Genomic DNA, 14,134 nt, shown 5'->3' on the forward strand with positions numbered 1-14,134 from the left:
GAGAGAGTGAGTGAGTGAGTATTTGTATAAGACACAGTAAAATTGATTCAAGTCATTCATAATTTCATCTCATGTCATACATCATATCAGATATACAGGCGCCTTCACCAACACATTCGTCGGCCCCCGTCCCCGTACCTCCGCAGCTAGAAACATCGCAAACCGAATCCGTCCGCTGCTGCCGGGCTCCTCCATTACCGGCTCCTTCGCCTCCTTGGCCCCGTGGCTCGCGTCCACGGCCGCCGCGGGTCGCTTGCCCATCAGCGTGTTCAGCACCGATCGCACGCGCTGCTCGCGCGGCCCCGACGCCGACGCCGCCCCGTCCTGCAGGGTTGGGTGGTTCCCCGACTCGCGGGCGAGCCCGTCGCCTTCGTCATGGTCGTGCAGCATGCGGTCGTGCTCGGCGGAGCCGCGCAGCACAGGCGTGTCCGCCGGCGGCGGCTTCACGTTCGTCAGCGGCGGCAGTCCCACCTCGACCTTCATCACAGCCTCGTTCACCAGCGACCCGGGCATGAAGTACTCGATGCAGATGTCGCGCGACTCCAGCGGGATCTTCTCGGCGATGCCCACCGCGTTCTCCACGATCATGCGCACGCCGTTCGCCAGGCCCGGCGGCGCCGGGTCGTGCAGGTTCATCTCTAGGCTCGCGACAAACTTCTCGACCAGCCGGTCGATCAGCTGCGCCCGGTGCTCCTCCGCCGCCTTGCCCTGCAGCGCGTCCGTGAGCCCGTCAAACGTCGTCCGCCGCCAGTTGGAGATCCGCGCGATCGCGTTCTCCCGATCCTCGTCCGTGTACGTCTTGATCTGCTGCTGCCGCAGGTTCATTTCGATGCTCTTCAGCTGCTGGCTCAGGGCCGGCTCCAGCGCCGGGTGGAAGTGCCGCTCGAAGATCTCCTCCACCAGCCACCGGCTCATCGCCGCCCGCCCGATCGCCGTCATCTCCTTCGTGCCGGCCGTGTGTGCGTCCTCGTTGACGTGTCCGGCCAGCCACGACGGCAGGCTCGTCCAGTCCTTGCGGATCGCGAAGGCCAGGTCCTTAATCGCGCCGTCCAGACGGGCGAACCGGTTCGCGTATTCGTTGTCGTCCAGCACGGTGCGCGACACCGCCATGCGCTGGTGCGCCACAGTGTTCTGCAGCTGCTGCACCTGGGCGTCTTTTTCAAAGTAATAGCGCTTCACTTTGGAGTATTTGGCCTCTGTATCGCGTTAGTTTTGAGTTTCCCCTCCCCCCCCTTTTTTTTTCTTCCCGAAAACCAATGCTGGCATGCAACCTACGCAGTTCATCGTGCTTCTGCAGCAGAGCTCGGACGTCGACATCGCCGGCATCATCCCTCCCTCGGCTACCGACCGGGGGTGTACTACGCCCTGGTTCGGGGGTGTTCTGCTGCTGGTTTCCCTGGAGAGACGCGTGGGAGCCGCCTGGGTGATTCGTGTTCTGGATCTGTTGACCGGCAGACCGGTCGGGGGTGGTGGACGCCATTCCGCCGTTTTGATTCGCGGAGGAGGAACGCAACTCGGACTGCGGGGGCAGCGGGGGTAACGGAGACGGACGGCCCAGGGACTGCCGCGAGGGTGGTCGTGCGCTCGACGGCGGCTCCAGTTGCAGCTGCGAGACCGGGGAGTGTTGCTGCGGATGGGTTTGGGAAAGATTGGACACCGATGGCGGGGGTCCAAGAGGCTGCCGGGATGACGGATCCGCAGGTGGTGCGTTGTATAGCTTCTCGAGGAGGCTCGAGTCGGTGTTGGAGCGCTGGATCGAAGGGGGAGGTTGTTGTGGGGAATGGGGCGGTCGGTGGTGAGCTGACGCCGGGTCCTGTTGCATGAGGAGGGACTGCGAGCTATGCTGGCTAGGGTTGGGGTGGAGGGTTACCGCATAACCCTCGGGAACCGTCTCGGAGGAGGAATGGTAGTTGGTGCTCTGATTCTGCTTGTGAGATTCGCGGGTTGTCGTCGACGCCGTCTCGAGCGATAGCTGTTGCTGATGTTGATACCGGCGCTGACGGGACGAGGACGATGAGCTGGTGCCTTTGACCGAGACGCTACGTTCTAGGAAGCCGGTTGTTGCAGAAGACGAGGAGGACGAGTGGAGACCGAAGAGCTTCCTTCGGGACTTTGGGGCAGGAGTCTGTTTGTTGCTAGTAGGGTGAGCGATGGGGGCCAAGGGCTGCTGCTGATGATCAGAGGCCCTGTCCACAGCGGGAGACGAGGGCCACGACTGATCGGAAGGGTCAGCATCGAAGCGCGCAGCAGCTGGTGAGGCGGGGATCGCAAGTACCGAGTTGAGGAGAGTGGGGGAGTGATGGCTCTGCGATCGAGTGATGGGAGACTGATGATACGAGGGAGGGACTTCTGATTGCCTTGAATGATGTTGAGGAGAATCAGGATGATTCTGATGATGATGATGATGATGAAGTTGTTGTTGTTGTTGTTGTTGGTGGTGAGAATACGAGTCAACAGGCTGATCCGAGGACGAAGTGGGGAGACGCACGTCGGAGAAGCGCTGGTAAAACGCGGGATCGTCAGGAGGAACACGCGGCGAGGGAGCAGCCAGAAGAGACACGGGCAGTTGCTCGACGGAATGCGAATGAGGAGCAAGCGAGGCAGCTGGGGACGAAGACTTGTGTTTTTTACGAAGAAAATGCATGGAGGAGGCGATGAGAGAGGATGAGGATCCTCCGCAGAGGGACGAAAGGGGGAGAATGAAGAGAAGAGAAGAAAGGGAAGCGTGTCAACACCAGCACAGCAATGGGCTGACGGTCCACTAATCAATAGTCGAGGATCAAGAACAAAAGAAAAGAAAAATTGGAGGCGGAGGAAGAAATGAAAGAAATGAATGGATTTGGGAGTTTTGTTGGCGATGCTATAAATAAAATAAGCCACCCTCCAGGCTGAACACGAGATGTTGATCACAAAGACAACATGGCTAGAGACGATGATACCCAATCGGAGCGAGCAACCCAACAAAAAAAAAAGAAGAAGAAGAAGAAGAAGAAGAAGATCCCCCATCATCATCACTCAAGAAGATGAAGAAGAAGAAGAAGAAGAAGGCTCCTTCACTCGGAAATGGTAGGCTTCCTTGCGGTCGAGATACACCACATTCCCCCCCAGGCCCGCCTTCTGCATCTCCTGCTTGAAATCCTCCAGCGGCTCGCAAACACGTTGTAGTCATCATAGTGGATGGGAATCGTCAGATCGGGCCTGATGAGCCGGACCAGCTCCACGCCCTGCTTCGCGTCCATGGTCACCATCATCGTCAGCGGCCACATGTTCGGATGAGGCACCGTCGTACCCCCGAGATGGATGAGCATCAAATCGAGCTTCTGGCCTGCGAACCGCCGCGGGATCTCCTTGAGGTCGTCGACCATCAACGTATCGCCGGAGATGTAGATGCGATACCCCACGTCGAAGTCCGTCTGTAGGGTCCCGGTGCTGCCGTAGCCTAATTCCACCATCCATCCATTGGTGGGTGGGATCTTCATTCTCTCTGTCAATAATCCCAGGGACCAGGACCAAGGGACCAGGGACCAAGGAATCAGGGGGGGACTTGACTTACCGCCGCCGCAAACTGATTCAACTTCTCCACCACCTTGTTGGTCGGTATGTGTTTCCCCGGCGTGCCCGTGACTCGCATGCGCGGCTGTCTGGTCTGCGCGCTGTCGCACTTGACGCTCACCAGCATCTGCTCAAAGGGCTCGAGGTCGTACACCTGCTGGAAGGAGTCCGAGCCCTTAGCCGTCAGCGCGGCTTTGGCATGGCTCGTGGTGATGATGGGGAGGTCGCGACGGAGGGATTCTTCGACTTTGCGGTCGAAATGGTCTCTAACTCAACGTTAGTTCGGGAAATGGTGGTTGCTGTGGATGGATTAAGACTTACTCGTGGTAATGAGACAGCAGGACGAGATCGATGCGAGGCAGTTCGTGCAGGTCGACGGCCGGATTCGTCTGCCGCGTCGCGGTGACGCCCGGGCCGAGGTGGACGTGGTCTCCAGCGTGGAGGAAGTTGGGCTATCTCGTCAGCCCCCGTTCTGATATGGCATGTATGGCAAAAGGACAGTAACACGACGGCGGGCTTACATCCGTCATCACCCTCATGCCCTCCCATTCCCTAACCACGTTAGCATCGAGGCATACGACTATCACGCTGCATCACAGTGCTACAGCTACTCACAGGATCGTCGTGGCTGTGCCGATGAAATAGATCGAGGCATTCTCTCCTCCGGCGTGCGAGGGATGCGTCTTCGTGCTCGTTGCTTCTGGTAAGCTCGCGGGGAGCGAGGACGAGGCGAGATCTCGGACGGGAGGGATGTTCCGACGCGGGTCAATGGATATATGCTTCATGATGAGAAGTGATATGGCCACTAGGTATGAAAACGGGTAGGAAGACTGAATCGGTGTCTTTTATTCCTCTGTGATGAACAAGATGTTGTCGCGCTGGAGTGCATCTCGTACACATGACGTCACGCCAGTTCATCCATCAATTGATAATAATATACTATGGTATACGACACATGTTCAATTAGTCAATGGGTTATTCGTGCTGTAGGATAATGTTTCTGAGTGGTATTGGTGTGGCTTGTGGTCTAACTCGTCGCTGTCTATGTACTTACTACAAAGTAAACGCCGATCCAGAGAAGAGTATGTGTGTATGTAGATTCACCCCCATCATATATATCTATCCGCTTCCTGCGCGGTTTCCTCCAAATCACAAAAGAAAAAGGCTCTAACAAACATGCTAGCACGCTAGCACGCTCGAGCAGGCATGCTCTAGCACACTCCATGGGTCTTCCCGGTCTTGCCCTGCAAGGAATGCGTCTCATTCTTGTAATGGGGATGGTTATGCTTGGCCTGGTGAGACTTGGTGGTGTGCCTCTGAACATGTCTGCGAGTAACAATTAGCACTGTCTTTCTCTCCACTTCTTCTTCTTCTTCTTCTTCTTCTTCCCCTTCTTCTCTTTCGGGTGGATCAAGAACGTACTGGGTATATTTCTCCAGCATCGCCTTGTCCATATCACTCAGCGTCCGCAAGGCCAGCCTGATATCAGACAGCAGAGCGTCACACCGGTTCATGCTGAAATCCTCCCGCACGACAACCCGCATCAGCTTCAGCTCGTTGCTGTGCGGCGCCATCGTGTAGGCAGGAATGATCCAGCCCCGTTCGCGCAGCTGGTGCGCCAGCGCAAACTCATCATATTGTTCCTTGCGGTCCGGCGACAAGCGGAACGCCACCAGGGGCAGTCCGTGGCCGCGCCGCTGGCTCAGGATGATGAAACCCAGTTTCTCCAGTTGCTCGGCCAAGTAGTCAGCGATCCGCGTGATGTTGACCATGATGGAGCGGTATCCGCGCTTCCCCAGCCGGATCATCTGGTAGTACTGGCCGATGACCTGGGACGCGCCCTTGGAGAAGTTGAGGGTGAAACTGGCCTGTTCGGCGCCCAGATAGTTGATGTTAAAGATCAGCTCCTTGGGGAGGAATTCGGGCGACCGCCAGACCACCCAGCCGACGCCGGGGTACACCAGCCCGTACTTGTGGCCCGAGACGTTGATCGAGACAACCTTTTCCAGACGGAAGTCCCACTGCAGGCTGGGGTTGATGAAGGGGGCGACGAAGCCGCCGCTGGCGGCGTCGACGTGGATGGGGACGTCCAGGTCACGCTCGACCAGGAGGTCGTTGATGGCCTTCACGTCTTCGTATTCGCCGGTATACGTGGTGCCCAGGATGGCGCAGATGCCGATGGTGTTCTCATCGATCAGGTCGACGGCCTGCTGCGGGTCGATCACGTAGCGGTCCGCGGTGCAGTAAACGTAGCGCTCCTCGATGTCGAAGTAGCGCGCGGCCTTCTCCCAGCACACCTGCACGGCGCTGTTCATGACGATGTTGGGGCGCGAGTAGTCCTTGCCCTCGGCCTTGCGCTTGTTCTGCCAGCGCCGCTTCATCGCCAGCGTGCCCAACATGATGGCCTCGGACGAGCCAATGGTCGAGGTGCCGATGGGGCGGTCCTCCTCCTTGCTCACGGGGGCGTTGAACAGGCGGGCGATCATGTTGACGCATCGGTTCTGGATCTCAGCGGACTGGGGGTATTCTTCGTAGTCGATGAAGTTTTTGCTGAATGAGTCGGTCATCAGTTTTTCGGCCTCTTCCTCCTGTTTCCTTATCAGCATTGTCTTTTTTCTTGTCTTCGGTTGATACAAATATACCATGTAGGTCGTCACAAAACTAGCCAAGCTGTTTTTTTTTTTTTGGTCCATTAGTACCGGCTCACGCTGATCAATCGCCACAGGAACAGAACGTACTTGAGCATCGGATTCCCATCCAAACTCAACTCATCCTTGATCATGCGGTAGGCAACCTCGCGGGGCATCTCCTTCTCGGGCATCTCGGTCTGGGGCAGCTGCTCGGCAGCGAACCGCGTGCCGTATACGGTGGAGTAGAAGCCATCATCGTCAACGGTGTCGAGCTTGATGGAGTCGACGCGCGAGACGATCGGATTCGGCTCTTCTTCGTCGTGGTGGACCTTGGCGAGATGGACCATGGTTGGTGGGCTCTGAGGGGGGAAAAGCTGGTGTGTTGGACAAGATAAGTACAGTTGTGTACAAAACACAAGAGGGGGGGAGGGGGGGGAAACGATGCAAGATGGAAGAGGGAGAAAGGAAGGTATTTATTTACTTTTGATCTGGTCAGTGTTAATTAGAAAAGATCACCAAGCCTGAGGTGATGATTATGGTGGAAGACCAGCAAAACAGCTCAGGGGAGGGGCACCGATCCTAGCGAGTTAGCACTATGAGGGGGTGGCTGTTGGAGAAGTTACAGCTTACAGGCTTTCTAATTGCACCACATTATTATTATTAGATTACTTACTCTCAACAGAGGACCTACTCCGTACTACTACCTAGGAGTAGTACTCTGTAGTACTCTGTAGTGTCCAAGATAGGAGAACTGAGCGCTGAGCACTGAGCACTGAGCACTGACTGCGACTCTGCGACGACAGTATGAGAGATATTCAATCAATCCATCAGGAGACAGAGACATAAAATTCCCTCGACAACACCACCCCCGATGGGCATTCATTCACTCCCTTTCTACGGAGCAGTTCAGGAGTGAAGCAACTCGCAGAAACCCCCATGGATGTCCCAGTTTTTTTTTTTTTTTTTTTTTTTTCTTTTTTTCTTACCAGAGACTCTTGTTTCATCCCATACCTATTACTTACCTACCTCGGTACCTACCTTACAACCTACTGAATAATTTCAAACCATACAGAGTACACAAAGCTTAGAGAAAGCTTGGCCTCGACAATAGTCGCCCACCAAGTGGATAATGATGACCCATCATGATCAAAAACAGGGACAGGGACAGGGACACGACTACTTAGGAGCCAGACTGCCAGAGAGTAGAGACCCAGGCGGTGGAGCAGAAGTGGAGGAGATGACGATGTTGAGGCAGCGGTATTCGATATTCGGTAGATACTAGTTACTCTGTAGATAGAGATCTAAGGTACATGTAGTTTACTAGTTACTAGTTACACCGTACAGTGACTACTTACTAGAGTACCTAAAATTGGACGTGGGAGAACGAACCCCCACAGTGAGGTACCTAGGTAACTAGGTAAGAGAGAGTGAGCTTGAGTCGATCCACGTAAGTATCTGTCTACTAGTTTCGCCTATGGAGGATCGAGATACCTACACAGGATTGGATTCTATCCGGTCTCCGAGCCTGGAGTTTCAGTCTGTGATCCATCTGGTGATGACAGCAGAAATCCCGCTTCATGTGTGATGACTGATGATAGACAGATCCAGGAGTATACTATGTAGGTAGACACGATCGTTTCATCTGTTTCCAATCATCATGTTGGATACAACCTAGTCTAATGCACTAGTGTACTATGTACATAGACTACTAGGTAACTACACCATACCGATCACTCTCCTCCACCACGAGGACTCTAAACAAATCCTCATTTAAAGGTCATGTTTCGATTAACATTAACTTATATCAGTCTCAAGAAAGAAAAAAAAAAAAAAAAAAAAAGGAGTCCGACTTGAATAGCGGCCTGACAATCAAATAACAAAACAAAAGCCCAACCCAACCCGTGCCAATCTGGTATCCTTGTCCGTCATATCATACACAACCTGATGCATGTGGCCTGACTTGAAGGCATCAATCATCATCCGTCCTGGTATCTTTGCAATTCATCTTGGTTTCACGATTTTCCTGCTTTTTTTTTTTTTTGTTTGTATTCTAGTCTTGTTCTTCTCCTCCTTCTTTTTCGTGTTCCTTCCCTGGCATCGTTTTTTGTTTCTTCGATTCCCTGATTCTCAGAGCTGGTATATAGGTGTATAGAAAATCATTTGAAAAGGTTCCAGGAGAAAACGGCCATCTAGGCACCCTTGACCTTGCGCTTGAGCCATGACCAAAGTCCACTCTTGCGCTTCTCGGCCCGAGCGGCTTCGGCTCGCTGAGCCTCCTGCGCCTGGTCAACAGCCGTCTGCGCCTCCTCATGCGACTTCTTGGCCGCGGCGGTAGGCTCCTGCTGGGCCTGCGTGTCTTTGACCGCCGCCTCGGGCTCAGCTTGAGCTTCAGTAGGAACCTGTTGCTGCGTCTCGGGCTGAGCCTTGCCTGCCGCGCCTTCCGTCGGTTCCTGAGCAACCACCTTCGATTCAGGCTGGACGCGCTCCTCCGCCTTGCCAGCGGTCTCGGCTCCAGACACACCCGAAGGCGTGGCCTGCGACGGGGCAGCAGCCGACTTGTTGCGCATAGCGGCGGCCGCAGCAGCCGCAGCAACGCTAGGCTGGGCTTTCGTGGGAGTCTCCGGTGTCACCTTGGCGGGTGCAGTCTCCAAGATCTTTTCCTGGACCTTGTCCTGGTGCTGTTGTTGAAGCTCCTTGGCCGCCGGGGCCTGTCTCTGCTCGGTAAAGGATTGGATGGTCTCCTGGATCTCCTTCCTCTGCTTGTCCTCGCCTACGGCAGCCGCGGCAGGGGCGGCTGGCGATGTTGTGGCTGCAGCTGTCTCAGCAGCAGTAGGAGCGGCAGTCGGGGCCAGAGCCTCTGCAGTCCGCGACTCGGCCGTGGAGCCTGGCACAGTAGGAGTCGGTTCGGTGACAGTCTCAGCGCCAATGGGTGCCGTAGTGGCAGGCGCCGAAGGGGCAGCTTCAGCAGCAGGAGTAACAGGCTCCGTGGCCTTCTGGCCAGCAGTAAAACCGGAAACCTCGACGTCCGAAAACGGCTTGTCGGATGGCTCGGCTCCGAGACCGGGGACGATCAAAGGCTCCCCCTTCTGCTCGCCAGGCACCTCTGTCTCAGTAGGTACTGCAGGAGCGGCCTCCGAAGTCTTAGCCGCAGAAGCAGCATCCAGGTCCTCCTCGACCTTGGGCATCTTGGGAGGCTTGTGGTCCTCCTCTTTGTGGAAAAGACTGCTCTCATAGGGACGCTTGGCATGCCCGACGGAATCTACGCTTTCGGATGGTGATGCCGCTTCGATGGTGTCCTTCGCCTTGGGTCTTTCAGGCAGTGTCGTGGGAATAGCGCCTGTCTCTGCTCTCTCGCCCTCTGCCGCCTTTTCAGCCAGACCAGTGGTGCCTGCGGCACCGACAGTCTCACCCGTGACAACCGGTTCCGAAACTGGAGCGTTGGCATCCGTGATAACAACAGGTGTAGGAGCGGCGGTTTCAGGAATGGTGGTGGCGGCGGTCAACTTGGACTCCTTGGCAGTCGTCTCGGGCAACACAGCTACGGGGACATAGGTGAGTAGGGGGGGGGACCACATTTGCAGATTTGAAGAAAGACATACCTTGTCCCTCGCTCTCTCCTCCGTCTAATGATCCGACCAGACCCGCCTTGGAGGCCTGGGTCTTGTCCACTGCATCCTCCAGGGTATGGGTGCCTTCGGGCACAGCGGTCTCCCTTGAATCTGGTAAGGAAGTGGGCATGCGGAGTTCGGTGCCGTCTCCATCAACGGGTTCTGGCCTGGTGAGCGGGAACGTCTTCGCTGTGCCGGGAGAAGACGGTTCCTCTGCGGCCTCGGCGGCCTCGGTCGACGAATCGCCTGTTTCGGTAGTCTCGGGGGTCTCGGTGACTTGCGGCGGGGCAGCGGAGGGGACGTTGGTAGCTGTGCCGGGGGCCAGGCTTTCGGTGGTCACGCCCTCACCTTCGCCCTTGACGACATCCTCGACTTGGTGTCCGGGGGTCCTGTTGACGGTGACGATCGTCAGACTATGCGCCAAGAATCGGGGTATAGCGCCGGGGAAATGCGCAACACATCAGAGGGAGATGCGACTTACACTGTATCCTGCACGGTGGGAGCTTTCTTCGCGGTACCACCGCCGCTCTTGCCCTTGGCCTTCTTTCCCTTTCCGCTTTTCTTGGGCATTATGATCGAGTTCTGGGTCTGTTGGGGTGTTTAAAGCGCGATGTCAGAAGAATTGGCCACGTAAGGATGACACCTGAGGTTTTTTTATTTTTTTTTTTTTTTTTTTTTTTTTTCTTTGTGGACGGATGTGAGGGGTGCGGGCAAATTGGATGACAGACAGCAGGTACGTACAGTACAGGATGAGTCGGCGCGAGATGAAGCGATGATAGATGGTACAAAAGGTGAACCGGAGAGATTGAGAAGGACTGTTGGAGGACAGCTGTTTGAAAACAGTCAGGGGTGGGAGGACGGCAACTCTGGTATGTTTGGTCTAATCGTCGGGGAACGTTAATCCGTGGATTGAGGCAGTCGCGCGGTTTAAGTGGAATGGTTACTCACCCAAATTGGCCACGTCGATCACCGACGGGATGAGGTTGAGGTATATAGGTGCTCACTTGAATTTGGCGCGGAGAAGAAGGTCTTACTTGAAGGAGCACGATGATGCTGGGAATGGATAGTATGAGCTCAGAGGGCGTTGGTCACATGAGATGCGCTCGCTAGCACAATTACAATTGAGTAGATAGTTCTAGGCAACTTCGCCCTCCAAAGGGACCGAGGGATCTTTTCTGAGGAAATTCGCTCACAGGTAGGCCGACCTTGCAGTAATAATCATGATCTAGTATCTACTCTCTGCAGCAGTGTATCTTTTCTGTGGGCTGGCTGGTTCCAGCCATGGTTCACGCAGAAGCTCCGAAATGGACCTCCCAGTCAGTGACGCATTTGGACTGATTTATGAATTTATTATAGAAACGGATCCATCTATTGTTGCTGATCCTGGACTAGGATATTAGATAATGCAATTGTTCTTCCTGTGAAACACGTTGTGTGTGATCTGGGGTTTCGATTTCCAGCAATCCGGAAAAAAAATTTGTGTTTTGCTATACAGATCACAGAGTATCCAAAGCTCAATCACCAAGCTGTTTCCGGCTAGTAGCACGCATGTAATATGGAGCAAAGGGTCGTGTGCCTGCAGCAGCGCAAAGCCTCAGCCCTAGCGGCGGATCATTGTTGTTCCTGATTACCCAGTCTGAAGCACTTTTACCAAATATCTACTCTGTACTGTGCGGAAAGTTATCAACATTGCAATATCACGTATAAGATGGACATAAAATGTAGAGAAGCCCACACACATTTCGAACCCCCATACAGCGTTCTATCGATCTGACTCCCTGGTAGAGTGGTGTAGACTCGGAGTGAGGTTCTCCAATGCCTAATCCGGACAAGCATGAAGCGGAATGTATCTACCAGTCATAGGCTGCTTTCAGCCCATCCCACAATCACCGTGTCATTGACAAGGGACATGCACGGTGGTATTCTACTTTCCCCTACTGTCGACGCTTTCGATGTCGCCGAGGTATGGTTGGGGCGGGGGAGGGGCCCATACATTTTGTATGGTGGGGGTGGAAGTGGCATATGCTCGATATATATACATATTCGGGAATAGATGATATGCGAGTGTCGAGTGCCGACATAAGTTAGTTTCCCGTCTACTGCCAGCCTGGCATATACTTTGGTACAATAAGCACTACCCAAAGACCAAAGAACCCGCTCGAAGAAGTAGACAAAGGATGCTACCTCCATACATACTCAATTATCCACCCCCATGTCACCCCCAACTCCCCCCATTGCAATGCTAACCTGAGAGGAAAATCCCACCTTTGTATGCAAACTCCATGCATAAGTGCCCAAAACAAGGCACAAGATGCAGAAGAAGCCAAAAAAAAGAAAAAGAAAAAAGATAATGGAGGGTTCCAGAAGGAGGGACTACCCATGCCTGAGGACTCAAGATACCTAGGTCATCACTATTCTATTGGCTTTGACGATGCCCAACATAGCAGTGCATTCAGTGAGGGATATAGTTGTCTTGGCTTGGCTGCCATCTGGACCCTGACATAGACCTTGGACATACTCCGTACACACTTCTGGTGGACAGCAGTACAAAAAAAAAAAGGATAGTCCCGCTCGTTCTTCTTCGTTTCTGATGGTGAGAAGCAAGTCGGAAAGATAAAAAAGGAATGACCTACGCAGGGCTCGAACCTGCAATCTCTTGATTCGTAGTCAAGCGCCTTACCATTGGGCCAGCAGGCCTTGCTGTTGAAAATATTTTCCTTATATAAATTATTAACTAAATACCAGTAACTCACCGGAAAGAGCGTGCCGAGTGGGGGCGCAATTCCCTCAAACTCCCGGTGGATAATACTACTACTCCGTAGGTAGTATTCCTCCCCCGGTTCCCATGCCTCTTATTCGCCCATTATTCTGGATCACCAACACTTTACTATGACGGCACGGCAACCGTTGGACGGAATACGGCACACAAACGAGCAGATAGATATCTCCGGCAGCAGAAGTGGTCTCGGAATATTTCTGGAACAGAGCCATCGCCCCCCGCTTCGATGATCCATATTTCCGCGGACTGACGTATGATCATCCTCGCATCCTTTTCCGGAGAGATCTTTCTAAACAATGAAGCAGTGAAAGCGCCAGTGGGAGAAAGGTCAGAAGATGATGTAGTACGTCGCATTCTGATTCCGGAGACAATCCCCCTATCATGGAAGGTAGTTAAATCGACTCGGCCACTTTCATTGGCGCTGGCTCTCAGACCGTCAGTCTTGGCCGTATTTTTCTGGAATTGTTCGCTGCAGGACCACGCGCAAGATTATCCGTAATATTACCCGGAGTTTTATGCCTCGTGTTGATAATTGGTATTCCGTTGGTTATGACCTCAACTGTGAAACATCCAATACCTACAGAGTACGCAGTAGTGTCGAATGGAACGGAATAGAGAATCTGTGATAATACCGCACCCTCCGTAGATGGTCCTCAACATCGCCACCACCGAACAAACAGGACGTTGAGTTCATTATTATTCACATACAACTGTTACCCCTCCGTTGCATCTTCCAAGAGGATAGGAATGCTTGGCGCCAGATGTCCAGATAATATTTGCACAGCATGGGAGAACGGACGGCTCAGAGTGGCCTGGTCATCTGGTTATCTACCTGTAATCTGTAATCTTGCCCAGGTACCAAGCCCAGTACGTATGGAACACTGGATAACGCACAGAGTTGGCTTTTTGGCCACCCATGGGTTTTCTCGGATGTCCATCGGCATTATTTTGCCGAGCACCGAATGGAGTAATAGAATCCTAACTTTGCAATTCATTGCTCCGGACTGACTCGTCGAGAGAGTCAATACTACGCCTATGATTCATCACATGGAGGACTCCGTAAACAGTCATTGCCCGAGATTCTTGAAAGTCAGAACCATCTGAGAGCCCTGGAGAGTCAAGACCATTGAGACTTGAGCTTGGGACGGAGACTGAGAGTGGAGAGCCATTTTGTACATAGTAGACATGTTAATTAAACATAGCGCGATTTTCATCACTTGGGGGGCGTTTGTACCAGGAAAATATTATTAATTGCCAAACGCACAAGAGCCAGTGGGATTTGCAGATTTGCATACCTACTGAATATCTTACTCTTTATCTACCTACTAATAGTACGTACCTAGTATTAGATAGTAATTTATGCTCCACGTTTGCCATCCCCACCTTTTTTCTGGTAATATATGATAATATGGTAAGGTATGGATATGGTAATTGGCAAGATTCCCCTGCTGCTCACCGGATTTGGTCCCGAGATGTTACGTCTTTCTACGGAGATACTGGACCAGAACTACCAGACCAGACCAAGTCTGTCTGCTTATCGACATCCCTAGTAAGTATTACCTATT

The 14,134-nt window shown here is 53.5% G+C and overlaps 4 protein-coding genes and 1 non-coding gene across 5 annotated transcripts, besides 16 other annotated features; all 5 read right to left on the minus strand.

Moving 5' to 3' along the window:
- Positions 1-81: 81 nt before the first annotated feature.
- On the minus strand, positions 82-2,644 carry ACLA_086760 (uncharacterized protein; the record flags this gene model as incomplete). The annotated part of the gene is made up of 2 exons (XM_001268400.1): positions 82-1,196; positions 1,276-2,644. 2 exons carry the CDS (start codon positions 2,642-2,644, stop codon positions 82-84), a joined length of 2,484 nt encoding a protein of 827 aa, XP_001268401.1.
- Positions 2,383-2,411: a microsatellite.
- Positions 2,413-2,434: a microsatellite.
- A 320-nt stretch (positions 2,645-2,964) lies between the features above and the next one.
- Positions 2,965-2,998: a microsatellite.
- Positions 2,971-2,997: a microsatellite.
- A 19-nt stretch (positions 2,999-3,017) lies between the features above and the next one.
- Positions 3,018-3,046: a microsatellite.
- Positions 3,018-3,047: a microsatellite.
- A 6-nt stretch (positions 3,048-3,053) lies between these two features.
- ACLA_086770 (MBL fold metallo-hydrolase) lies at positions 3,054-4,337 on the minus strand (the record flags this gene model as incomplete). Its single annotated transcript, XM_001268401.1, has 5 exons — positions 3,054-3,482; positions 3,554-3,818; positions 3,874-4,004; positions 4,074-4,104; positions 4,168-4,337. 5 exons carry the CDS (start codon positions 4,335-4,337, stop codon positions 3,054-3,056), a joined length of 1,026 nt encoding a protein of 341 aa, XP_001268402.1.
- Positions 3,499-3,529: a microsatellite.
- Positions 4,338-4,763: 426 nt separating the features above from the next.
- Positions 4,764-6,529, minus strand: ACLA_086780 (glutamate decarboxylase; the record flags this gene model as incomplete). The annotated part of the gene is made up of 2 exons (XM_001268402.1): positions 4,764-6,140; positions 6,260-6,529. 2 exons carry the CDS (start codon positions 6,527-6,529, stop codon positions 4,764-4,766), a joined length of 1,647 nt encoding a protein of 548 aa, XP_001268403.1.
- Positions 4,913-4,949: a microsatellite.
- Positions 4,913-4,955: a microsatellite.
- A 363-nt stretch (positions 6,530-6,892) lies between the features above and the next one.
- Positions 6,893-6,916: a microsatellite.
- A 16-nt stretch (positions 6,917-6,932) lies between these two features.
- Positions 6,933-6,964: a microsatellite.
- A 167-nt stretch (positions 6,965-7,131) lies between these two features.
- Positions 7,132-7,162: a microsatellite.
- Positions 7,132-7,166: a microsatellite.
- Positions 7,167-7,994: 828 nt separating this feature from the next.
- Positions 7,995-8,022: a microsatellite.
- Positions 8,023-8,371: 349 nt separating this feature from the next.
- On the minus strand, positions 8,372-10,360 carry ACLA_086790 (uncharacterized protein; the record flags this gene model as incomplete). Its single annotated transcript, XM_001268403.1, has 3 exons — positions 8,372-9,720; positions 9,782-10,203; positions 10,272-10,360. The coding sequence occupies 3 exons, from the start codon at positions 10,358-10,360 to the stop codon at positions 8,372-8,374; spliced, it is 1,860 nt and encodes a 619-aa protein (XP_001268404.1).
- A 79-nt stretch (positions 10,361-10,439) lies between these two features.
- Positions 10,440-10,472: a microsatellite.
- Positions 10,440-10,477: a microsatellite.
- A 1,938-nt stretch (positions 10,478-12,415) lies between these two features.
- Positions 12,416-12,487, minus strand: ACLA_086800. The gene has a single exon. It is a non-coding gene; the product is annotated as a tRNA-Arg (tRNA).
- Between the last annotated feature and the right edge of the window lie 1,647 nt (positions 12,488-14,134).

This window comes from Aspergillus clavatus, genomic scaffold, assembly GCF_000002715.2.
Source record: "Aspergillus clavatus NRRL 1 1099423829806 genomic scaffold, whole genome shotgun sequence".
In the NCBI taxonomy this organism is placed as follows: Eukaryota; Fungi; Ascomycota; class Eurotiomycetes; order Eurotiales; family Aspergillaceae; genus Aspergillus; species Aspergillus clavatus.